Source organism: Anopheles funestus, chromosome 3RL (genome assembly GCF_943734845.2).
Source record: "Anopheles funestus chromosome 3RL, idAnoFuneDA-416_04, whole genome shotgun sequence".
In the NCBI taxonomy this organism is placed as follows: domain Eukaryota; kingdom Metazoa; phylum Arthropoda; class Insecta; order Diptera; family Culicidae; genus Anopheles; species Anopheles funestus.
Genome location: NC_064599.1, coordinates 65857176 through 65881737, shown reverse-complemented (window position 1 = coordinate 65881737; position 24562 = coordinate 65857176). Strand labels below are relative to the sequence as shown.

The following is a 24562-nucleotide window of genomic DNA, read 5'->3' as shown; positions in this document are numbered from 1 at the left end:
TTTGTTTTTTCATTATGTTGAACGAACAAATATTTTATTTTCGAATTTTGCACAATTTGCGCTCGGCGAACAGCAAGCAATCGTAATGCAAAACTCTTCAACTGGGTATTATAGACCCGCGTACATCAAACGTCATCCAACGAGGAGGGCGCGCACACATGGTTAACCTTCGTCTCTTGAACTTGCTGCTGCCGAACAAAACGCGATTACATTGCCATCCACAAGCGAGCCTCAAGTTTCACGCTTCTCGTGGTTTTGTGTTGCTTACTGCTAGTACACAGAACTTCCTTAATTGTACTTTATATCAATCCTTCATTTCATTCCAAGATTGTACTGCACGCAAAAAATCGTGTGGATTGCGTAAACTGTAAATCGTCACAGCTTGTTATGATTGTTCGGTGTTAGTTGCTGTGAAACGGGCGGCTCCAACCCGTCGGCGTACGTTGAGGATTTCCTGTAATCGCACAAAACCCAAAGTACCATTCCGGGTGTACAGTGCACTGTGTGAGATTGTAAATTTTCGAAGTTTGATCGGTAAGCTGATGCGTGCAAAGGGACCGTCAGTGCGTACATAGGTTCTATCGGACCGTTTACTAGTGAATACGGCACAGATTGATGTGGTTTCGTGAAGAAAAGTGTGTCCCCGCAAGTGTTAGCTAAACAGCTGCAGCGGCATTTGTGGCTGAAGGTGCAACGCAGCAGACACGGGCTCCGACGCACTAGTTCGGATTGAAGTGCATTGCAAACAGTGGTTAAAGAGTGTGTGAAAAGTGTTAACGAATACATTCCGGCATTCGCTACAGTGATCGGTGGAAAGCATAGTTCGCAGGACTGCAAGACTGACCAGAACAAAAACCCAGCATGAATCGAATGGTAATTTTTTTGTTTTGGTTTTTACGTCCTTCAAAGCAATCACCTCCCCCCCCGTCCCGGGCAAGCTGGCTGTCAGATTCAGCTCGTGACCGGCAACTTTTTGGATGGTCTGCGAAAAGGAATCTAAATGCTCCGCAACTCGTCAACTTTCATATCATCCATGCGGTAGATCCAATGAGAAGGCGAAAGGCGGATAAAGTAGCAATTTTTTCACATTCCTTTCGAGCAAGTGTAAAATTGCGGTAGGGACAACATAACCAACAAAAAGGTGTCCGTAGGGCGAATGTCACTTTTTGACAGCACCTAGCGAAAGGGTGAATGTTTGGGGGTGGTGCGGCTTTTGGATCTAGTTGGCCGCACTCGACCTACCCTTGGAACCGTCGGAATGTCCCTGAAGGATTGGTTGACCGTTTTGGCACACACGATTGACACAGCACTTAATTTGTTCGCTGGTTCGAGAGTGTCCTTATAGTCGACTGTAATAAGCTGCCAACGGGAGATGTGTTCTGGTGCGCGCTGAACATTGCGATAGTAGTAGTAAAGGTTCTAAAAGGGATCTAACGAACAGTTATCGTATTAAATGCGCCATAATTGCAAAATTAATATATTGTATAATGTTATAACATTCCTACCAAAAGCTTGCATAATAAACAATGCCGCTTATAGGGAGTTGGTACCTAAAATTAATCTTTCTATAAATGCTAAATAAATAAAATACCGTACGTTGCACGCAGTAATAAGTTTTTTTTCGTATACATTTATGAAAAAAAGAGTTGTTTTTGGTGTCTTTGTCACTGAACGCAGGAGAAACATTTGGACTCGCTGTAGTGTGCAACGTGTTTGAAAACACGTGGTTAGCCTAGTAAACAGGTCGGGCTCAGCATGCCATGCATGTTGTTTTTGTTTTGTTACTTTTTACTGCTCTGTATTGGATTTAGTTTTTTTACAATATCCATACCGTATAACAATATCATAAAGTTTTAATTATAATAATTATAATAATTTTTTTTTTAATAATTAATTATTATGACTAAATCTATGCAAATTTTCGTTTCCATTGTAGGCGTTGAAGAAATCTTCCTACGGAATGGGAGAGGACGATGACGAGGAGGAGGAAGAGGCTGACGATAAGGGGGGCGATTCAACGGACTCCGATTTCGATGACGACGAAGATCCGGACGAGATAGAAGTACCAGGTAAATATGTGTAAGCCACGGATGTTCAAACCATGCCGGGACATTGGTGAGCATCGTTCCGTTTGATTGCCGTTGAGATATGCGCTGGCTCTTCGAATTGTGATGATTATAGGGTTCACAGGTTTGTGTGTTTCTTGTTAACCAAGCGAATAAGTTTGCAAGATATGTTGTAATTCATACCTGCTTCCGAAAGCAGCAGCAAACCCCTTTTATGTACATCTAAATGTGCCGATGTGGGTGGTCAAATCAATAGCAAACCACCTAAAACGCATCCTATTTTGCCAAGTAGTCGGAAGTCGCTAGATGCAATCGAAATCATCACTAATGCGTGCTAATAACTAACCTGTCTTGCATCCAGCGAGAGCAATATATTTGTCCCCGCTTCATCCAGGCCCAGGCAGCTGGCAACAAGCAAACGATAGAGGCAAGCGAAGTTTATCCGCCCACTTGCAATGGCGCGGATTTTACAAGCTTTATGTTTAGCGCTCCAATATTACCTTCCACGACAAGCCCGATTTTATGTATATATTATTATATTGCTACACACCAACGTACATGTACGAATCGATTCAATTTTCGTTGCCCTTGCCCGCCTATCATCTGACTGCCAACGCTAACGTCGTCCTGTCCGTCTAATCGCGCTATGCATGCAGGACATCATCGTCTAGTAGCGCGATGTACGCCGGTGGTCCTATCCGATGCTGTCCGAAAATCGTCCATGCTGTGTGTGTCTTTACGCGGCGGGTTATGGGTATCCGTTTGGCGAATTTCTCACGAACAACAAAACCTAACTCCCACCGCCCCATTTGAAGTTTGCAAGACGATATTATAAAGGGTCCGCGTAGCGTCTTCGCTGCGCGTGTACCGAAGCCCGAAGCCGAACAACCGGCTCGGGTGAAAGATTCTCCGCGCTCCCTGCAACCCTTTCAACCCGCTTTGCATAATGTAGGCATCAATTCCTTCGTTTAAAGTTTGCCCTATCCATTCGCTCCGGTGTGCGCGCCCACTAGCGCTGTGTCGTTCGCTCCTTCGAGCTTAGCAAAAACCATCCTCCTTAGGATATTCTGCTAAGGAACTGTGGGCCACCATCACTGCCACCCTCCGAAAATCCCGTTGTCAAGTGTGCGCGCTCGGTCGTAGCAGCGATATGATGAAATGAGCTCCCTGTTCTTCCCCCTACCTTTTAAGAAAGTTTGCCGCGCGCCCGCTGTTTCCCGGTGATGGGCCTATGAGTTGTGTTCGCGATTCTATCACCCGGCAGTGTTGCACCTTTCGTCACCGTCTTCTTGTTGTTTCGTCCTAAAGCAATCCCGCTTTCTAAAACGATGATTGAGTCCTGCGTGTTTTCGGCGTGGTGGACGCCGGCGGATGGAGTAAGCAACGGTTTCTGGCGTTAAGCGGGCGTAGCATCATGTACCCCTCCCTTTGTCCCGTACCCATTCTCTTCTGTTCTAATTGTGGAACTCTGGTCGCGCAACCCGTTGGTGGGCTTTTGGGTGTACGCGGCATCATTATTTGGGCAGTGGGTCGGTTTTCGGTTCGGAAGGGCTGCCTGTTCTCGTTATTTGTGCGTTCGTCAGTTGAATTATTAGCTCGCATGTGTCAAGACGTGAAGACGTGGTTCCACTACCGCTGGTTCACTGCTTGTTCTGACCGAACGGGCCTAAAATTATCGATTATTGTGCTTCGTAGTTGAGTTTTAGTAACGGTGCGATACTCCTTGTTGTGAAATTTGTTGCTTCTTAAAAGGTATATATAAATTTAGATAAGATTTGTCCTTTTCTTTTGTATTTGCATTATGTTATTTTTCTTTCAAAATAATATTATAATTTCTAACGCACTTCTTTTTGTTTGCTCTTGCTTTCAGGCGGTGGGAAAGATCTTGCAACGGTTGCCACGCTGACTAAAAAGTACAAAACGGAATCGGCAAGCTCATCGAACATTGGTGGCATTGCTACCGAACTCGGTATGGCAGCAACCGGCATTAATAAAACCGATCAGCAGCAGCAACAGCAACCAGCATCGGTGCAGCTGAACAAGATCGCCAATTTTGTGATTAAGCAACCCTCCAAAGATTCGATAGTGGCGACTGCAAGTGGTGGTGGTGGTGGGACGGCCGGGATTGGTAGTACACTTCTATCAAAATCCACCCCACTGAGTGCCATGATGAAGCCAAGCATCGGTTCGAGGTTGGGTGGGGTTGGTGGCACACCAAACATTATCGGCACTGGGGGCAGTGGTGAGTAGTGTAATCGTTCACAGAATCTTAGTATATTTAGGATTCCGCGACCCGCGAAAAACCGTATTAGAGCAAAAAAAAAAAGAAAACATTTTTAATGCGTGTTTCGGCGTGAGCATCCTCCACTTCCTGGCAGAAACCACCATTAATGTTGGCTCGGAAATTCGGATATGCGAATAGGAAGAACAATTGGAAAATGAAGCATTCGTTTATAATTGCATTAATCGTTCCGCATTTGGACGTGGTTGTTGGTTCGCTAAGCGAAGAAGGATGCGCACTCATGCACTCTCTATAACGGATTTCTTGCCGCCGCTCGCTAACTTGCCTTGTCTTGTCTCTCATTTTCTTCCACACGACAAATTCGTTCCGATGTCGCTTTATCAAATATATTTCCGACTCCTTCCCATCCTCCCCCAATTTCTATATCCGTTCAATGTGTGTTTGTGTGTGCGGAAACTGGTCAACAACGTCTTCGGTTGGGGTTTGTGTACATAAATCCTAATCATTTCCTCGCGCACACGTACACACCTTTTGTCTATCTCGGTGCATCGTTTCGTTGCATAAATTATTTGTCCTTACGCTTGTTACCTTGCAACTTTCGTGCGCCGAACGCACTTTACCTTACCAACTTCCTTAACACATTCCTTCGGATGTTTAACCGGGGCACACGACAAACTCTATTTACTTTGCCCGCTACTATTTAACGTGGTCGCTGCCGCGGCAAAACATCATATACTCGCGGCTACGCTGTATCGCGGCATCGATCCGATCGGAATTGGGGCTTTTGGGTTGCGCGGAATTTCTCTATGCCTTTCTCCAGTCGGTGAAGGCAGAATGGTGGCGACGGAAGGAGGTGCATCGACTTCATCTTCGTCCACAGGAAGTCAACATTGGGTGGGTGGTGGTGGTGGTGGTGGCGGCCCTAGTGGTATCGGTAGCGGATATACCACCACCGTCCATGGGAAACCGATCGGGACGACGAAGGCAATGGCGACGAGTACGGTAACGTCGACGGTATCGACAACGCCTCCGGTCACTGGAACGGTACCGCCGGGAGCGACCAGCATATTGGGCGGCCTGGGCAGCTACTATCCGCCGAGCATTGCCACTCTGCTGGCGCAGAGTAAGTTACCGGCGGGTTTTTGGTGCAGAGCAACGGTGAAATGGTTCTGCTTTTTTTACTCTTCGTACCACTTTGCGTTGAAATTAATTATTTTGTTTTCCTTTTCGTTTTTTGTTTAAAGAAATCTTCGAAAAGGTTGTTTTGGATTGTTTTTTATTCTTTATTGCTAAAAGAAGGAGTTTATCAATCCGTTTTTTTGGTTTCGATATAATTTTTCTTTTCTATGTTGCCTAATGTTTGATGCATGCTGAACGAAGGAAAGCATTATGTTCGTTTAAATGATTTATATTCTCTTTTGCTTCGAAATATTAATTTCGGGAAATTCGAGAGTAAGTTCTTCTTATGTTAGATAATAAGGGAAAAATATGACGGAATTTAGAATAGAAGGAATTTGACATTTAAATTGTAATATTTTGACAGTTTTCCATAATTATACACTGTCCAGTGTCTAATGTAATCGAATCAAATCACTAGACCGTCTTGTTGGAGTGTCTCTGGGGGTTGGAGAAAGTCAAATGGAAGTCGACCTATGTGCGATGCCCGATGCTAATCTCGGGTGTGTATGTATATAATTAAATGCAATTGATGGCCGCTTGTCATGTCACCGGCGAGGTTCCACCAGAACGTCTTCTCTATCTTACGTAGAAATGTCTTTTTGTGTCCCGTGCATAAGATAGAGCAAATAACAGATTTTCCTCATGTTCACATGGAAGTGTTTTCTGAACAACAAATCACAAGCTTAACAAGGAGCTTAAATTTTGGTAGTTCTTTTGTTAAGGCAATTAGGTACAAACAAATCAAAATTTAATTCTCAAATGGGAGTTTCCTTCAATTATTTACAAAGGGCTAATAAAGTGAGGGAAACACATGCTTTTAAATACTTCGATTAAGACATTCAGAGCAAATAATCAATTATTTAATTAAGCTTTGAATATTATTTTGCTATTATATGCATGTATTCCGTTTTAACGTGGATTATATATTCGGTGCGATTTTAGTCTATAGTCTATTTTCGTCGATTAGTTATTAATTGTTTGCTTATTTGCCTACATTTATTTCATTAGTTTTGATTTCTTTTTAAGTGTGCATCAAGTCGGAAAAATTACATTGTAGTAAAACCTTTTCCTTCTCCATACTTCCACAGTGGAGATGTCCGGAATGGGTTACGGTGGGTCAAACACATCGCTTGGCGGCGGTGGTGGTGGTGGTACGAGTGCGATCGGCACGGACAGCATGAACAAAATCATGACGAACCAGCTGATGCTACAAAATCTGCAAGCAATGCTGGTGGCGAATCCACACTATCTGACCAGCGGCATACCGACGCAACTGATCTCACAAATGGTGATGGCGGATCCCAGCAAGGTACTTTCATCTATAGGTGATTCATGAATCGTTCCCGATTTGCAAACTATACTAACTTGATTTTCATATTTTTTTTTGCAGTTGCAGTTAAACCAAATGCCGGAAGAGGAGGAAGCAGAGGATGAAGAGATGGGTGTTGCGGAAACGTATGCCGAATATTGGCCAGCAAAATGTATGTTTTTCTTCTTTTTATCCCTGTTGATGAGATAGCTTCAATTGACTTATTCATTATCTATTTTCCACAACGACACAAAATGCAGTAAAAATAGGTAAAAAGCATCCGGATCCGGTGGTGGAAACGGCTTCGCTATCGTCCGTAGAACCAAGTGATGTTTACTATCAGGTTTCTATCCCACCGGAAACGATCAATGGTGGATTGTTGAGTGCGCTGCAGCTAGAATCGATCACGTACGCGAGCCAAGCGCACGCCCATCTACTGCCGGACGGGACACGGGCCGGCTTTTTGATCGGGGATGGCGCCGGTGTTGGTAAGGGACGTACGATCGCTGGTATTATCTACGAGAACTATCTGAAAGGGCGCAAAAAGTCCATCTGGATATCGGTCTCGAATGATCTGCGGTACGATGCGGAGCGCGATTTGCGAGACATAGGTGCTGGCAAACTCGAGGTTCTTGCACTGAACAAGGTAAATGGTTGCATTACGAAGTGTAGAAAAGGAACGTGCGTCTTAATTTATCCACTTTTCTCTATTCGTAGCTAAAGTATGCCAAAATAAATTCCTCGGTAAACCATAACGTCAAGAAGGGTGTCATATTCGGCACATATTCCGCACTGATTGGAGAGTCGCAGAGTACGACCGGGAAGTATAAATCACGCCTAAAGCAGCTACTGCAGTGGTGTGGTCCAGACTTTGACGGTGTTATCGTATTCGATGAGTGCCATAAGGCAAAAAATTTGTGTCCGGTCGGTTCAAGCAAGCCAACCAAAACGGGTTTAACCGCGCTGGAGCTGCAGAACAAGTTGCCGAAGGCGCGCGTTGTGTATGCATCGGCAACGGGTGCATCCGAACCGCGCAATATGGCGTATATGGTGCGGTTAGGCATATGGGGCCAGGGAACACCGTTTCCGTCCTTTAACGATTTTATACAGGCCGTAGAAAAACGGTAAGTAAATGGTCCGGGTGGGTTTTCCCCCTTTGCGGATTGAGAGCTTAGGAATTAATGCGTATATTTGTCCTTTCGTTTAGTGGCGTTGGTGCAATGGAGATTGTTGCAATGGATATGAAGCAGCGTGGAATGTACATTGCTAGGCAGCTAAGCTTCCACGGTGTCACATTCAAGATAGAGGAAGTACCGCTGACGAAAGATTTTAAACTGGTGTATGATGCATCGGTTGAGTTGGTAAGTATCATACAGGAGGTTTCGAGTTCCAGTGATAAATTTACAACCATTTCTGGCTCGAAATGGCGAACACGAAATTTCTTTAAAGCTTTACGAATTCAGCTTAAAAACCGTGATAATCGTTGACCATCACTTACTATTTCCCGTTCTATTTGTTTACAGTGGGTAGAAGCGATGCAAAAGTTTACCGAAGCGGCAGAACTGATCGATGCCGAAAGCCGGATGAAGAAAACGATGTGGGGCCAGTTCTGGTCGGCGCATCAACGATTCTTCAAATATCTTTGCATCGCCTCGAAGGTGAACCACGCCGTTAAGGTGGCACGGGAAGCAATCAAGTACGGCAAGTGTGTGGTAATCGGTTTACAATCGACCGGTGAAGCACGTACGCTGGAGCAGCTTGAACGGGACGACGGTGAGCTAAGTGATTTTGTGTCGACGGCCAAGGGTGTGCTACAGTCGCTGGTGGAAAAACATTTCCCCGCGCCCGATCGAAGCCGTATCAATCGGTTGCTCGGGCTGACGGATAGTCGCATGCAGTTCAACAGTATTCTGGAAGATATTGCCCGTAGCAAGGAGGCTGCATCGTCGGGGCTGGATGCAAAGCGTAAACGAGCCGGAACGACGAAAGCTGCCGGTGTGCCAAAGTCAAAGCGTTCCAGAAACAATGGCTCATCGGATGAGGATGGGTCGGATACGGATGCATCTTCGTCCGCTTCTTCCCCGAAACGATCGAATGAATCCGATTTTCAGCCTTCGGACAGTGAGCCGGAAGAAAGTGACGGCGACCATTACGATAGTGCGGCCAGTCAAAGCGATGAGTATAATCCATTTTTCACCGGCTCTGGCAGTGACGATGATGATCCGTGGGTGAGCAGCAAAACGAAATCGTCCGTTAGTAAATCGAAAGTGAAGACGAAAAGTAAATCTACTGCCCCGCCGACAGTAGCGACACCGGTGGCGACGGTAGCAACTACACCCGTGCCCCCCGTCAGCGGCACGACGGCGGGAAGGAAGAAACCGGTCAGCACGCAGGACAAAATACAGGCACACCTGACGAAGAAACAAACCGACACCAAACCGACCACCATCCAGTCCAGCAATGGTTTCTCCATCCAGCTGGCCGGTGGTCCACCGCCCAAGGATGCGATTGAACGTGCGTGCCAGATGAAGGACGAGCTGTTGGCGAAAATCGAACGGCTCGGTGACCGGCTGCCGGCCAACACGCTCGATCAGCTGATCGACGAACTGGGCGGACCGGAAAATGTGGCCGAAATGACGGGTCGCAAGGGACGCGTGGTACAGAATGACGACGGATCGATACAGTACGAGTCGCGCTCGGAGCAGGACGTACCGCTGGAAACGCTCAACATAACGGAGAAGCAACGCTTCATGGACGGTACCAAGGATGTGGCAATCATCTCCGAAGCGGCCTCGAGTGGTATTTCGCTGCAAAGCGATCGCCGGGTGCGCAACCAGCGGCGGCGCGTACACATAACGCTAGAGCTGCCGTGGTCGGCTGATCGCGCGATACAGCAGTTCGGTCGTACGCATCGCTCGAATCAGGTGAACGCACCCGAATATATGTTCCTTATCTCAGACCTGGCGGGCGAGCGGCGATTCGCTTCGACCGTCGCGAAGCGGCTGGAATCACTCGGCGCACTGACGCACGGTGATCGACGGGCGACGGAAACGCGCGATCTGTCGCAGTTTAACATCGACAACAAGTACGGTCGGACGGCACTGGAGGCGGTGATGAAAACGATCATGGGCTATGAGGCACCGATTGTGCCGCCACCGGCCGATTATCTCGGTGATTTCTTCAAGGACGTCGCTGGGGCGCTCGTTGGCGTGGGTCTCATCGTAAACAGCGAACAGATGCCGGGTGTGCTGAGCCTGGACAAGGACTACAACAATATATCGAAGTTCCTGAACCGCATTCTCGGCATGCCGGTCGAGCTGCAGAACCGTTTGTTTAAGTACTTTACCGATACCCTGGAGGCTACCATCGAGCAGGCGAAGAAGCGTGGCCGGTTCGATTTGGGTATCTTGGGTAAGTGTGATTGAGCTATGAGATTCTTGTTCTAGGATTAACAATTATTATTTTTTTATTATTATGACAGACCTTGGAGCAGCTGGTGAAAACGTTACACGTATAAAGCTAATTCGGTTTGCCCGCAAACATTCAACAGGCATTGCGCCGACCGAACTGCACGTCGTTAAGGTGGAGCGAGGCATGATATGGCAGGAAGCAATCGACAAGTAAGCATCAGTTGCTGCCGACTGCACACATTCAATGGGCTAATAATTCCTTTTCGCTTCGGTCCCTTCAGGTGGTCAGAGTTGGGTGGTGAAAAGGAAGGTTTCTACATCTCGCAACATCCTCGCAACGGCAAGTACAACGCAATACTTGCGATCGAGATCGAAACGCCGGCGAAAAAGAAAACCCTTTCCGGTGGTGATGTGAAGGGCAAGAAGGAAGTGATACATTTCCAGATCTACCATCCCAATACGGGGCTACAGTTCAAGCACGAGACGCTAGCTGAGCTGGAGAAGAAGTACAAAAAGGTGCTCAGCACGGAAGCGGAACCACACTGGACGCAGCTGTACGATGCATCGATAAATACCTGCTCGCACAACTACTGGAAGGGCCACTGTCGTAATGTTTCGCTTGGGCATGAATGTGAGGTAAGGTTTTCATTACACTCCCATTGTAAAGTTTTAAGTTTTCATTTCCCTCCCCCATTCGGTTCCATTCAGGTTGGTTTACGACGACGTACGTACAGTGTGCTTTCCGGTTCGGTACTCGCCGTATGGGCACGGGTCGAGAATAGTCTCGCGGCGCGAATTGGTAACCAATCGCGGCTGCAGGTGATTCGCCTGAAAACGAAGGAAGGCGTCAAGATCGTCGGTACGCTCATTCCAAAGAACTGCGTCGAACAGCTGGTGAAGGATCTGGCCAGCGATTCCGAGAAGGTGGATGAAGTGATCTTTGACGATCAGTAAAGTCGAAAGTCGGCCACGGCGACGTAATCTTGAGTCCAGCGTCGAAATGCAAAAGGTCTTTGTTTTGTTTTCGTTTCAGTCACAAACATGCAATTAGTTCCTTCCTTTCTTCAGTTATTTCCATTTTCCAAGCGTGTTTGGAGAATCCTTGGGAGATATATAGTCAGTATGTTCGAATCGAATGTTTTAATCGCAAAATATTAAATTATTATCGATCAAAAATCATTTTTTTTTTTCATTTTGAAAGTTTGTCATCAACTACTCCTATTTTAACGTAACTTTTTCAAATGTTTTTAAATTCAGATTATGTTTTTGAAGAAATCGCAATTTTGTAACTTGTCATTTTTAGTGTTTTTTTAAATAGATTTTACATGGAAACATTTTCTATGCAATGTATGTTAACATGTATTTACTTTCGTGCTTGGCTGGTGTATATCTCCCCTTAATATACCCAAATGGATTTTTTTTTCGTCTATGCCGCTCCTGATTCGATCTAGCAGAATAGATTGTTTCGTTCGAAACCAATTCGTAGCGATCATTTAGCTACTTAAACACCCCTTTTCCGGCGCATGTTTCCAACCAGAGAAGATGAGATTTTGTTTTTTGCAAATTCAAAGCGGATCATTTCCATAACTTTCATGTAGCTCTGACGTGCGAGTCACGTCTTTAAACGCGAACATAAGACAAAGTCGTGTGACCCTAAATATCACTCGCACACCCACACACACATACACACTCACACACATTCAAAAGAGAGTAGAAGTCTTAGTGTAACGATAGTTTCCTAGCTTTCCGCCCCCCCCCCTCCGTTTAGGTTTGTAGAGAGACTGTCCTTCGAGGAAGAACCAATTTTGTTGTGTAAAGTTTGTACAAATTATCTTAGTTTAACGAACCCCTCCCCCCAAAGGATGCCGCAGTACTGGAACCGTAGGTACTTTTCCGTTTTTAAACTGCGTACGGAAATATTCAAACAGATAATGCGCTGAAGGTTAGAGCCGGTGTCGCAATCGCGTTTTTTTCCCGTAATGTACTTTCGCCTGACTCTAGCGCGCACGTTTGCGTTCTGCTTTAATATTAACGTATCCTTACTTCAGTGAGACTAGCGATATTTCTTGTCATTGGGAAAAAGATAGCCAATAAAGGATTTAGTGAAAACGTCAAAATAAAATTGTTGACAGTCGTTTGAATGAGAAAGAAACGCAGGAGGATTTAAACGCTACAGCGATGTAAAATTTATTGGAGTAAATGATAACAAACGAAGGAAAAATGTCAACTGATATGCCAGACTAGAAAATAACGTGTTGTTGTTGGCTCGATCGTTTGCAAAATACGCTCGATGGATGGAAGCAGGTTGTCATGTTTCTTTGTCATACAGTAGGATGATGTCCTCATCGGTACCGTTCGCTTTGCGCGCTTTGTCTAATGCTTGATACGGAATGTAGCATACCTCTGCAACAAATCGAAAACAGAATTAGCTGCACATGGTTTCATGGCTTCACACGGTTTCACTTACTGTCCTTGCAGGCTGGATTACGGTACATAAACTTTTGGAGTCGCTTATTGTATCCACAGAGCACAATGTAATGGCCCATATAGGTAGGATTAATGCTTAGGCAAGATCTAAAAAAGGGAGAGATTTACTCCGCATTTGGTACAAATTGTGAACATACATAAAAAAAAGTCACTTAACCACTTACCGTATCTCGCAAGGCAGTTTGTTGAATTTACACAGGTCACAGTAGAGCAGTGAGGCACTGATGAGCAGTATTATGTTTCCGTACGTGCCCAGATGGTCGATCAGAAATCGATAGTTGACGGTGCACTGCTTCACATCGACCCCGTTCTGCTCGGCGTAACGGAATTTGTTATTTACCCTTAGCATATCCTACGATTGGAAAGATAAGAGAATTGGGTCTCAGTCAATGGCAAAAACGACTGACATCAACTGATAAACAGCACAAAATAAACATCATGCTTCCAGCCTATGCGTACCAGTGTGTAGGATTTGTAGTAATCGTTTACCCGATGGTTCGGGTTCGCACCGAGCGTTTTCGTAAGGTATTTGTGCGGAATATTAAAATCCTTCAGAACGTAACACAAATCGATTGTCCATGTGCTGAAACAAAACAAAGAAAAACGGCAATAATAAAGGGTCTGATCGTTTGAAAAGAGCCTCAGTTAGTCACACCTTTTGCCGAACTGGCCTTCGTCGCATATTTGCTGGAACTGAGACAGAAACGTTTGTCGCTGTCTTCGGTCCAGCACCATTAAAATGCATGCTAATCCACAGTCCCAATCGTAGCGTTGGCTGAAGTGCACGATCGGATGCTCGAGTATATCCGGAACGTAGCTTGGAACGTCTGGAACGAGGTATAGTCGAGGGTGGTTAGAAATACTGGAAGAAACGAACGCTTTACACACTTACCTGCCATCGTGGTGTACACTATCGAACTAAGCTTATCTTTACCTTCGTAGCTGTCTGCACTTGTTAACTGAAGGACGATAAAGACCGAGCCTGGATTGAGACATGTTCGATAAGCAATGAAAGAGAGAGGTCGAGAGCACGGTTATCACGATATCGTAATCGAATCATATTTATTATCGGATGTTACACCATGAAGCACAAACAAAAAACCCCATACCTGATGGAGATGTGCAACGACGTGTATCGTTTCGGGAATGGCTGCTTGAGGGTAAATGATGGATTTCACAGAGGGCACACGACGCGTATGCATTATGTACGGTCGGGATGGTTTGTTTTAACGAACATTTGAGCACCTAAAACTATACAAGAGAGCAAGAAATGGTAGAACCAACTCATTCGTGGCTGTTTGTTTTGATGATGATCAATCGTTGCCAGTGTTGTGTCAGTTGTGGCTGTCAAACTTCGGGCGAGAAAGGAAAAATACAACAACAAAGATCGGTTTTTTTCGCAAATCAGCTCGAAACGAAACGGCTCGAAAAACATTTAGAAATTGTTTTGAATTATCAGAGTTTCAACAAAATAGTTTACGATACATATTTCACATTAAACTTTTCGTGAATCTTATCTTTTTGTATTTTTTTTTCTGCTAAATTAGGTCACTTTTTGAATGTGCTTTGCGTGATGCATTTTCCATGCTTCGTTCAAGCAGCAGGGTTGCCAGCACGAATTTTGTTTTTGGCGCGCACTTGAAAGCGATACGGTTGCACGTGCAATCCAGAGTTGAGAATAACAACTCTTTTTAGTGAATCAACTCAGAGTGAATGAGTCGTTATAACGACTCATTATAAGGACATACAGGTTATATGTCCCTTATGAAATTTTAAAATTTATAGATTTTTTACATTTTTTTTATTATTTTTTACTCTTTTTTTTTGTTTGAAGCATTATTTGAGTGAAAAGAAACTCATTGCAACCAATTGGCATTAAAATAAATCAATTTAATTTTTTTTGCAAAATTTCTCAAAAAAATGGCAAGGGGTACCCCTTATGAAATTTTCGAGTTGTTTTTCTGTTTTTTTTAATTCTTTTTTTAATTTAAAGCACTATTTAAGTGAAAAGAAACTTATTGCAACAAATTCCCATCAAAATATATCGCATTTATAAATTTTGCTAAATTGTTCAAAAATGAGGAAAATTTCACATTTTCTCAAACAGGGTAAGGAACTTGGTTCCTCGAATAACTTCTGGCACAGAGATCTGAGGGCATGGCCATCCAAGAAGAAAATGTAGCCATTGGTGCCATCTATCGACCACAAGTTAAAGATTGGCGATCCGTTGGATACCGCCTGAGTTATAGGCAAACTTGGTGTAAAAATGAGCCTTATGAAATTTTAATTTTTTTATAGATTTTTCAATTTTTTTATAATTTTTTATTCTTTTTTTTTGTTTAAAACATTATTTTGTTTATTATTATTAGTTGAATTATTAGTTGAATGAAAAGAAACTCATTGCAACCAATTGGCATTAAAATAAATCAATTTATTTTTTTTTGCAAAATTTCCCAAAAAAAACGTAAGGGGTAAGCCTTATGAAATTTTCGAGTTGAAAATTTTTTTAAAATTTTTTTCTCATTTTGTATTCTTTTTTTAATTTAAAGCATTGCACATTTATCACATGATACTAATATACGAACTTACTTTGTATCAAGCACGACAATAGACATTTGTAATGAAATAGATTAAAAGATCCGCAATAGAGCAATAATCTTGTATTTTTACTTCATGAGCATCGTGAGTCCATCTCTTCAAGATCTCACTAGCTCCAACAATCCTATCAGAGACAGCTGGACTTTTTCTGAAGTTATTAAATTATATAACCTAATATTGCATTAGATCTTCCCATTTTTATGATGATCTTTTATTTGGAATGAGATTCTTCAGTATTTTATTTTCCTAGATTTTCTATTAATCAAGGTTTTCTGCTTAGTGATGTATGGAAAGGGCCGAAATCTCACCTCTCCTTTTCCCTATCTTCACGGTTGTTTCGGAGTTCAGAATGGATTCGCTGTATTCTCCAAAAAGGTACCCGAAGTTTGATTGATTCACCTTGAACGACGAATAGGCCTATTTTTTACAGGTCTATTACATCGAGGACGTTGACTGTATCGATGTCTGACTATCGGAATAAGTGCTCAAATCAATTCCATTAAGCAACCAAGTATGGAGCTGGTTTATGGAAAATAATATGCAGTAATTATATTGAAAATCTTGTTCATTTTAAAACATACAAAATGTAAATTTAATTTTACTTTTACGCTTTCGATTGGCTACAGTTTGCGGAAGCAAAAACAAAGCATTTTATCGATTTAAGTTATTAGCTATCTTTGTTACCCATTCTCCTCGAGATGATGCGCTATCGGTGTTCCCGACCACAAATAACAGTTTTCCAGAGTGCAAAATTTCTTCATCCGGGTTCAACAAAAGTGAAGAAAAATATAAAGCTTGTCTACGGTAAGATGCTGGTTATAAGAAAGGACGCAAAACCTTGGAACTCGGGATGTTTCGACGAATAAAAATAAATTGATTTCGTTGTTTTTCCATTTTTACGTTGTGTGAAGCAATTATTTTATTGGTTTTAGTTGTCGTTTACCGCGTGACCATGGAGCCCAACGTAACCGCTTGGATGTATGCATCTCGCTAGCCAAACAAACCAGACAGCCAGCCAATGTTGTTGCTGTGCGGTGCATACGTGAGGAAAGCGAACGACTCCACGTCCGTTGCTGAGCCGGGGCTGCAACTGTGTGCGACGGTTTTCTTGTGGCGCCAGCAATGTTGCTGAGATGGTTTGATTCAATTTCCTGTTCGATAGCGAAGTCGGAAGCCTTTTCCGATGGTACTAGGGGACCGTTGCACGTGTCCTGCTGGGTCGATTGGTAGCCATGCTTAGCGAGCGAGTGAGCGTCCTACCCCGGATGCGGATGTCGCCGTGCACCGTTCACCATCTGCTGGATCGACGGGAATTGATTTTCCTGCTCCTGTTGCTCCGCTCGGTTATTTTGTCAATCTCCCGTGTAGCACCACAACCACCGTTTTTGCCCATGTCCACGAGCACGCCATAAGTACCCGATTGCATTCCAACCTTTTCGGGGTGGTTGGGAGGGATGGTTTTTCACACAAACGCCACCACCGTGGCCGCTGATCTGTTTTGCGGCGTGAAAACAAAATCAATTTAAAGCTCGAAACCCGCTCTGCACGTACCCTCAATACACTCAATAAAAACAATATCTTTATCTCGACCGATGCCATTACACGAGTGAATTTATCTACTTTTGATAGACATTGGAAGGCGTGCAGCGTGTTTTGGGGAATGGGATGTTCCTGGTTTTGTCGCTTGGTACACATTCGGCGCACCGTACATCGTTTTCACAACAAATCGAAGATTGGAACGGATAACCGGTAATAGGTAGGTATGGAATGGTGTAATAAATTCGAAAATGCATAAATTATCAAAAGCAAATAATTCGACCCGCAGGCGAGCACAAACACTAAGTGCTATCGTTGCAGTGTGGGTAATACAGTGCGTAACATAATTATAAGGCCACTCGGAGTTTTTTTTAGTATGAGTAAAGTGAAGTTTAGTAAAATGAAAGAGATAAAACAATTTTTTTGTTCCATTATGTTGTAACGGATAAAAAGAAAGTATATTTTCCGTGCAGAATTCGAAAGTCTTTCGCATGAGCTTTAGTTAGCCAAAGTATGAAAACCGGGGTTTGGTAATGCCCAAAATTGTTCATAAATGATGTTTGTAATGTTTTATCTCCTGATGGTTATCATCTTTATCGTGCTGATGATATCAAAATCTTTCATACTATCTCTTCCTCTGCTGATGATTGCTATCTGCTCCAACAGTATCTTAACTCCTTCTCTGGCTGGTGTTCTTCAAATTTTCATTCGTTATGTCCCAATAAATGTTCTATTATTTCTTTCATTTTTCATTTTCTTTTTTCATTTCATTTTTCTTCTTGAGGGTTTAAGCCAGTTTGATTTTTCCTTTCGGGCTTGTGTTTCAAGCTCCCTTCATGTCTCGTAATGTTATCCCTCGTATGTTGTTTTATCCTTTTCCTTCTCTCCCGCTTTGCGCTTACGATAGTTTTGTTAACTTTCATTGTTATTCATTAGTATTAGTGTTAGGTATGGAGCGGCCCGGTGGTGCATGTGATAAACGGCGCCAGTCCACACGGCCGGACCGGGTTCAAATCCCATCCGGACCGTCCCCCCGTAGCAAGGACTGACTATCCGGCTACGTGGTAAAATAAGTCTAGTATGCCAGAAATGGCCGGCGTGACCTGTAAGGTCGTTAAGCCAATAAGAAGAAGAAGTGTTAGGTATAATTAGGGATCATTGTTAAGCCTAATGGCAGATAAATCTTAAATTTACAAAGCAATTTAAAGCATATTTACAAGCCAGTTTTGCACTATTCTTTAAAAAATTGAAACCAGAAGATATGGCTGAAAAACTTTCAAAAATTAAAATATACTAAATTTTCTACAGAAATTTTGATTATTTAACACCAGGAATTACAATTTAGTAAACAAATTTTCCCCCATTATTCGCGTTGTTTTAAAATAAACTTTTTTATGTCAGCTAATTTATAATGAATTTTTAAATGATACTTGAAAAAAACAACTTTTTCTTAGCTGCCGTATAGTAAAACTACATGCATACGATTGTTAGAAGTTTTTCTAATCATAAAAAAAATCATAAAAAAAAAATCTTAAAATCTTATGGCACGCAGTGTACGACCGGAGTGAGCGACAAATAATTATGTTTTTTTGCTACCTTTACAAAACGGATTGAACACACAATTTGTTGACGCCATTCATCATGGCAAGCTTCAGTTTTATGTGACATTATTTTTATGTATTGCTTCTAAATGCATTAAACGCGGTTCTTTTTTGTGCAATCGAAAGAAAAAAAACGTAAATAAGTTGCATATTTTAAAAACCACTTCAATGGTTAAAATATTGAATAACTGCTCCTTTTCATAATTCATTCGGATCATCATTAACTATTCGTGGTTTTTTTACGTTTTTGGTTGTTGCTGGATTTAGCTTTACGGCGGAAGCTGTAGCAGGTCTCATGTTCGACCGACACACACAACGACTTCATAACTATCGAAAATTGATTAAATATTTCATGCTTTAGAACGACCGGCGGATGTGAAACTTTGACCATGTCACGTTCTAGATTAATTGCTCTGTTCGAGTAGCAAAGAAGATTTCAAAAATTCCTCTGTTCCGATTCGAATTTCGGTTCCGAACATGTACATGCACTTTGGCACGATGGCAGCTGGGATTCGTTTGTAGGGTTAGAAGAGAACTAGTTTTTTTCCCCTTTTCTTGTTGTTACTTTCTTTCGATTTGGGGAAAAGTTTCAACGGGAAGTTGAATGAATACTTTATATTTCCCATGATGGTTTTGCACTGATTGAACGGTTGTTGATAAAATGGTTGGCCACAGACGATGGCAGAATGGGCTAGAAAGAGGGCAACAGAACCATACGGAACAAGGGAAACCATTTTTGAAACATCTAATCAATTCCGAGATCCGACTCCGTGTGTAAATTATTTTTTGAAATTTTACTATTTCATTGCTAATCCACCAATGGAACAAGGATGCAGCTGGATTGATTGCGAGCGGCCATTAAAAATGTTAACGAACTTTTAACTACCATCCAGACCATCGGGGTTAAATGTGGATACCCGATCGACGAAAAGCCATTTCGACAGTCGTGTATTTAATTGATTCCATTTGCATAATTTATTTAAATTTATTTGTAAATTATAATTAGCAAACACTAATAATATATCCCTGTGCTGAGACTGGTGCTGGTCGCGGGGAAAGCGTATCCATATACGCCATTAATTGGACATCCCATTCCCAACGGGATGGGTACAGATGATGTACGATACATTTCAACACTGGTCACTTTTCCACATCGCTCGCATTACACGGGTGTTGGTTTTTTTTCCTATGTCCCTTTACCCCCGCCCCCATCCCATTTCCCAGCGTCCTCCATTCCAGTTCACCTTCGCATGATCGCTCAACACAGATCAAATGTATTAGTGAAGAAAATGGGGGAATTGGTTTTGTGTTTGCCGAGTGATAGGCTTAAAAATGGTGCTCATTTTCCACATTTAATTAATTCTGCGAGATTGTAACTCAACTATTCACAATTCCCAGTGGGGAAATACCATTCGGCCGCAAGTTGGCAGGGAAAAGATAAATTGCTACTCCCTGTTTGATGAGGCTATCGTTGGGGATACATTGCAAAGGCGTGAATATTAACAGTTATGCCTTGAGTCGGATAGAAAAATATGGTTAAAGTGCCACAAAACTTTAAAATTAGTTAATTGGAAATGGAAAGTTCCAATGGTGTTGTCTTTTCATTGAAAGAAAATTGTGTAGAAAATAAGATGTTTACCTCTGCTACTAACCTGAGGAATGTTTATCAGATTGATTTCCTCGGAAAGGAACTTCGTTGTTTGGTAGAAATTCCTTCAAGGCGAAAGTCTTCTGATTCTGGAGTCTTATACTAGGAGTCCTGAAATATATGTAACTCAAGACTAAAAAACCTAAGACTAAAGTAAACTTAAGCAAGAAATAGAAGGGATCCGGTAAGCTGAAGAAGTAGGCTGATAGCTTTGGAGAAGAAAAACAGAAAAGGAGAACTATAAAGAAGTGGGTAGTTAGAAGGAAACAGAGCGAAAAGAAGAAAGCGATAAATTAAAGTCGAAATAATTTGAAGCCAAATTGAAGCTCCTTAGACAATGAAGTCATGGATCGTTTTGACCATGTAGAGTGTGACGAGCGGGAATGGCGAGCGGAAGACGGGAAGGGGTCATTAAGACATACAAGGGAGTCAATCTCAGCCAGTAGCCAGGCTGGCTACAAAACAGACTGGAACCCTAGATCGGTGGAAGTCCAAAGAGTCCTAACCTTAAATTCGTCGCAATCCCATATTTTTCGAGATCTTGTACAAGATCTTTAAGATCTCTGCCGCTTAGCAGAGCAATAAGACTTCATTCATTATATTGATTAAAAAGAAGGATTTTTGAAGCATTTGAATAAGGTATTCAAAGATTTTCTGCTCTCTGGTTGTATTTTTAAAAATACTCTAACATGATTATATTGTTTCTCAAGATGTCTAATAGTGTCTTATCTTCATTGGTGTCAGCTTTACGTAAAGTTGGAGGACAATTTACGATTCTCAGCAGTCTTTTAAAGAAAATCTATCAATATATGTATATTCCGAACTGCTAGAATTGTTTTAACAAGTAGATGAGCCTTTTTATAAGTAAGTAAACTTACTTATCTTAGATTATTTAGTTTACTGAGTATGTAAATTTACTCACTACAACATAGTACTACGAAGCAAATAACTATTAAATTCCATTCCTTATCAATCACTTCGTGGAATCGTTTATGCATAGCAATTGCAATTTTATGATGAATAGAGCTGTTATTGTTAACGGATGTTCAAAAATAAATTTCCCACACATATTGCAATGAAAAGGCAAACAAGAAACGGGAACATTTTCTCGTCTAAATCTCTCTTCTTGTTTATGTAGCTTTCGGTTGCTTTCTAGACAAACTTCGTACACCATTCTATTTCCCGCCTTTTCACTAAAGGGGATCAACAGTTGTTTGAAAGCTCATTGATACTGTTACCATCTTTCGCCATCGAAACGGCCATCGAGCAGTGTTTGCTCGGGCGCCGTATTTGCATAAGAGCGTTTGCAGGGTTTTAGTTTCAACACAGCACACCCATCGGTAACATTGATACACCAGCCCGATGTTAGAGACGGGCGGTAATGTCCTGGTATCGACCATCGTACCATCGAGTACATCAATTCTAGTAAGTGGCAATTGACTTTGAACAACTATTTTCCTTCCCGATCCGGTGCGGGACGTGGCTGTTTGGCGTAATCGATTCAGCGTACGGGATGAAGTGATGAGTGTTGAAGTTGTTCGAAGCATTTATTCGCCGAAATGACATCCAATATGTATATTACATTTCGGTTACAGTTTTCTGAGCAATCTGTTTACGTTCACAAGTACAGCCGGAGTACGTTCGGATCTAATCAATGGTAGGTTTAAAGCGTACATAACAGTCGTATATTTATCTTCTCCAAATCTATCAAAGGGACATCTAAGGGATGAGGGCTTGCTCGGGTATCATGTGGTTGTTTCGTTTTTGTTAAGTCTTTGCGACGTTTCTAATTGAACAAATTTTATTGACCAAAAACTCGGTTTACTTTGAGCAATAAGAGTATTTTCGGAACCTTTTTGGGAGGAAGTTTTATTTTAGCTTTGATTGCAAGTCCAACGGGTTATCGGAAACACTAAATTGGGGATTTTGGTCCCGTTTTATGATATTTAAAAAAAAATTCTGGAAAATCGACGACAAAAAGTGGACCAAATATACGTTTGGTGAATAAACAGTATAATGCAGTGAATATACGTTTAGAGCAAAAAAGAAAATTTTTGTAAAAAATATTTCTAGCTTTTTGCTGTGAATTTTTCAGCGTTTTGTCAAAAGCTTAAAAAACTTTCGTGTGGCCTATTGATCACATTCAGAGTCTATTTACTGGATTTATTTATTTATATACATGGTGTTTTTAAATGATTGTTTGAAATATTTTTTTTTGTTTCCATTAGGACGGCCTAACGACTTCAAGTTTTTTAACATTACTATTACAAGTACACGTGATAAATATGAAACAGTGAGGTGTTAATTATGCTTGAACTACAAATATTTTTCATTTGTTAATATATAATTATTTTTAAAGCATTTTTCAAGCTGAACCAAAAAAAGGTGTCACGACTTTCCAAAGCTACATGCTACAGTGTCGACGAGCAATGCAGTGCAACATAGGAGAAATTTTCCCCTGCGTTGCGTTGCACACACTCAGAGAGTTTAAATTTTTAACGTTCTCCTGCCAGTTCGCACGTGTTGAGAAAATGGCAGCTAAGTGTGGTTTGTCGACTGCGATGCCAAAACTCCGAATAGGTACCCCAAGCGCATGTACAAACAAATCTTCCCCTTCGGTTGATACAATTTTCCCTCGCAGATAAGTAGAGTTTCATCCTACCCGTTGACCGGTATTCATATATTTTTTTCGCGGCATAAAATATCCCTCCTCCATTTCTTGGGTAAGTGAGAAGATCCCTAAAGCCGAAGCCACTAGCAGCAGAAGACTGTCGGGCCATCAACAACCGTGTTGTGTATCATGGCGCGGATCGAGTACATAAAAATTAATGTTCTTCACAGGAGTCAAAAAACAATACTATAACAAGATTTGTCCCTAAGCCCGTCTGATGGGTTTGATGATATGATTCCACTGGCTTAGGATGGAATATAATACCGTGTTAGCAGAATGTCACATACACACAAGCATGCTGCAACGTTTGTGACCTTCGGTGGACAAATGTTGTCGGTTTGAAAACGATGGCAATCATCGGTCTGACACAACACACTGGCCTGACCTCATTAGTTTCGTTACACGCGGTGGCTACGAGCGATCGGGCACCGTGGCAATATGGACTTTCGACGGCTTACCCGTGCGCTGTAAGACACTTTAATTAATACCGACCATAATTGCAATGGCCACGGTGACACATTTCACTAACGGATACCGCGCACAGCTGTTTTGTAAGGCGAGTTCGAGTAGCAGCTTGTGGTAGTAACGTTGATTAAAGGAACGGTTCCACTTTCTGGCCAATGGGGTACTGCTTTATTTTTGCGATTTAATATTGTCCCATCGTTCCATCGGCGATAGTTATGAGTGTCGCTTGTCAGATGTACATATTTCTTTCCATGTGAAGTGTCTTCGTGCTATTCTATAGTTTCATGGAAGATTGTTTTCTTCGATCCTAAAAAAGCGATCTTATCTTTTCTCCATACAGGACATTTTTAGTTTTAGGGAAAAATATTACAATATTAAATTAATATCTAGATTTGTGTATTTTAAATGATTAACTACATATGTAATTATTGTAAATGTTAAAGTTTAAGAAAAAAATGTATTTAAAATTGTCATTAAAAGCTACTTAATTAAATTATTTAAACAAAAAGAAAGCTTCATTTCTTTATGCATTTATTTATTTATTTCTTGCAGTGTCATGAAGTATTATTTCTATTTATTTTGCTTTTAATGAGTTTTAGCTGTATTTTAAACAACGTAATATAAACACAACTTACTCTTTGTTTTTACAAAATAAAAATAACCCATCGTTAATCTATCCAGAACTACAGTACCGAGTGCAATAACCCGTGGCGAAGCTTTTTATGAAGCTTTTTATCACTGGATTGAAGAATTCCCGTAGCACTCCGGAGACACGAGAGAGAGAGAGAGAGAGAGAGAGAGAGAGAGACGAAAAAAAACGTCTCCCCTCTTCTACCGCAAACAACGCAGATCCATATCAAACTGAAGCACCCTGGAAGCTTTCTCCACATTGGCTCCATAAATCCCAAAACCCCGGGAACATTCCCGGATCGGGTCACATTCCAACTACCCCGGTTCGTACAGTCTGTGGTGCCGCTTCGGGCTAATGGAATTTTTCCTACCACATTCCGTGTGCCCAATGGTGCGGTTACCTTACGGGTATTCGCCCACAACACATCGAACTCGCTACCCTTCCACCCGGGTAGACAAGCGTCCGGTACGATTATGCAAGCACGGGCACATAAATAACGCATGCTGCTGGCGTCCCTCCTTCTGGTAGGCCACCTTGCACCTTACACGAGTTGCCGAGGATTCCCGCTGGGATGCTCGATGATCGGGATGAGTGCTATAAGTATCGATGCTTCTTGGAACACAGACAAAATAGCCCGCGGCAGGATTAAATTGCAATCGATTGCAATTGAGACCCGGTGGCTCCGGGGGTGGTGTCCCAGTGGTCCGAATGTATGGTGC

The 24562-nt window shown here is 42.2% G+C and overlaps 2 protein-coding genes across 3 annotated transcripts; one reads left to right on the top strand and one right to left on the bottom strand.

Moving 5' to 3' along the window:
* The first annotated feature begins 47 nt into the window (after nt 1-47).
* Nucleotides 48-12328, top strand: LOC125769088 (protein strawberry notch). 2 transcript variants are annotated; one of them, XM_049437535.1, is made up of 13 exons: nt 48-873; nt 1937-2069; nt 3937-4308; nt 5129-5431; nt 6576-6796; nt 6878-6968; nt 7057-7442; nt 7514-7920; nt 8004-8157; nt 8320-10207; nt 10278-10416; nt 10488-10842; nt 10915-12328. In XM_049437535.1, the coding sequence occupies exons 1-13, from the start codon at nt 862-864 to the stop codon at nt 11158-11160; spliced, it is 4707 nt and encodes a 1568-aa protein (XP_049293492.1). In that variant the 5' UTR covers nt 48-861; the 3' UTR covers nt 11161-12328. The 2 variants fall into 2 exon arrangements, with proteins under 2 accessions (XP_049293492.1, XP_049293493.1); XM_049437536.1 differs by lacking the exon at nt 5129-5431.
* A 40-nt stretch (nt 12329-12368) lies between these two features.
* Nucleotides 12369-14037, bottom strand: LOC125769125 (protein GUCD1). Its single transcript, XM_049437599.1, has 7 exons — nt 13803-14037; nt 13586-13675; nt 13349-13520; nt 13153-13276; nt 12858-13045; nt 12674-12780; nt 12369-12609 (listed from the first exon to the last, which is right to left on the bottom strand). Exons 2-7 carry the CDS (start codon nt 13590-13592, stop codon nt 12515-12517), a joined length of 693 nt encoding a protein of 230 aa, XP_049293556.1. The 5' UTR covers nt 13593-13675; nt 13803-14037; the 3' UTR covers nt 12369-12514.
* Nucleotides 14038-24562: the final 10525 nt, after the last annotated feature.

What these genes read in the sequence shown, in the direction of transcription:
- LOC125769125 (XM_049437599.1), bottom strand. An exon ending in GAAGGCCAGTTCGGCAAAAG is followed by an intron (nt 13,277 to 13,348) that starts GTGTGACTAACT and finishes GTTTTGTTTCAG; the next exon opens with CACATGGACAATCGATTTGT. An exon ending in TAATCCAGCCTGCAAGGACA is followed by an intron (nt 12,610 to 12,673) that starts GTAAGTGAAACC and finishes GATTTGTTGCAG; the next exon opens with AGGTATGCTACATTCCGTAT.
- LOC125769088 (XM_049437535.1), top strand. An exon ending in AGGTTCTTGCACTGAACAAG is followed by an intron (nt 7,443 to 7,513) that starts GTAAATGGTTGC and finishes CTCTATTCGTAG; the next exon opens with CTAAAGTATGCCAAAATAAA. An exon ending in ATGATGCATCGGTTGAGTTG is followed by an intron (nt 8,158 to 8,319) that starts GTAAGTATCATA and finishes ATTTGTTTACAG; the next exon opens with TGGGTAGAAGCGATGCAAAA.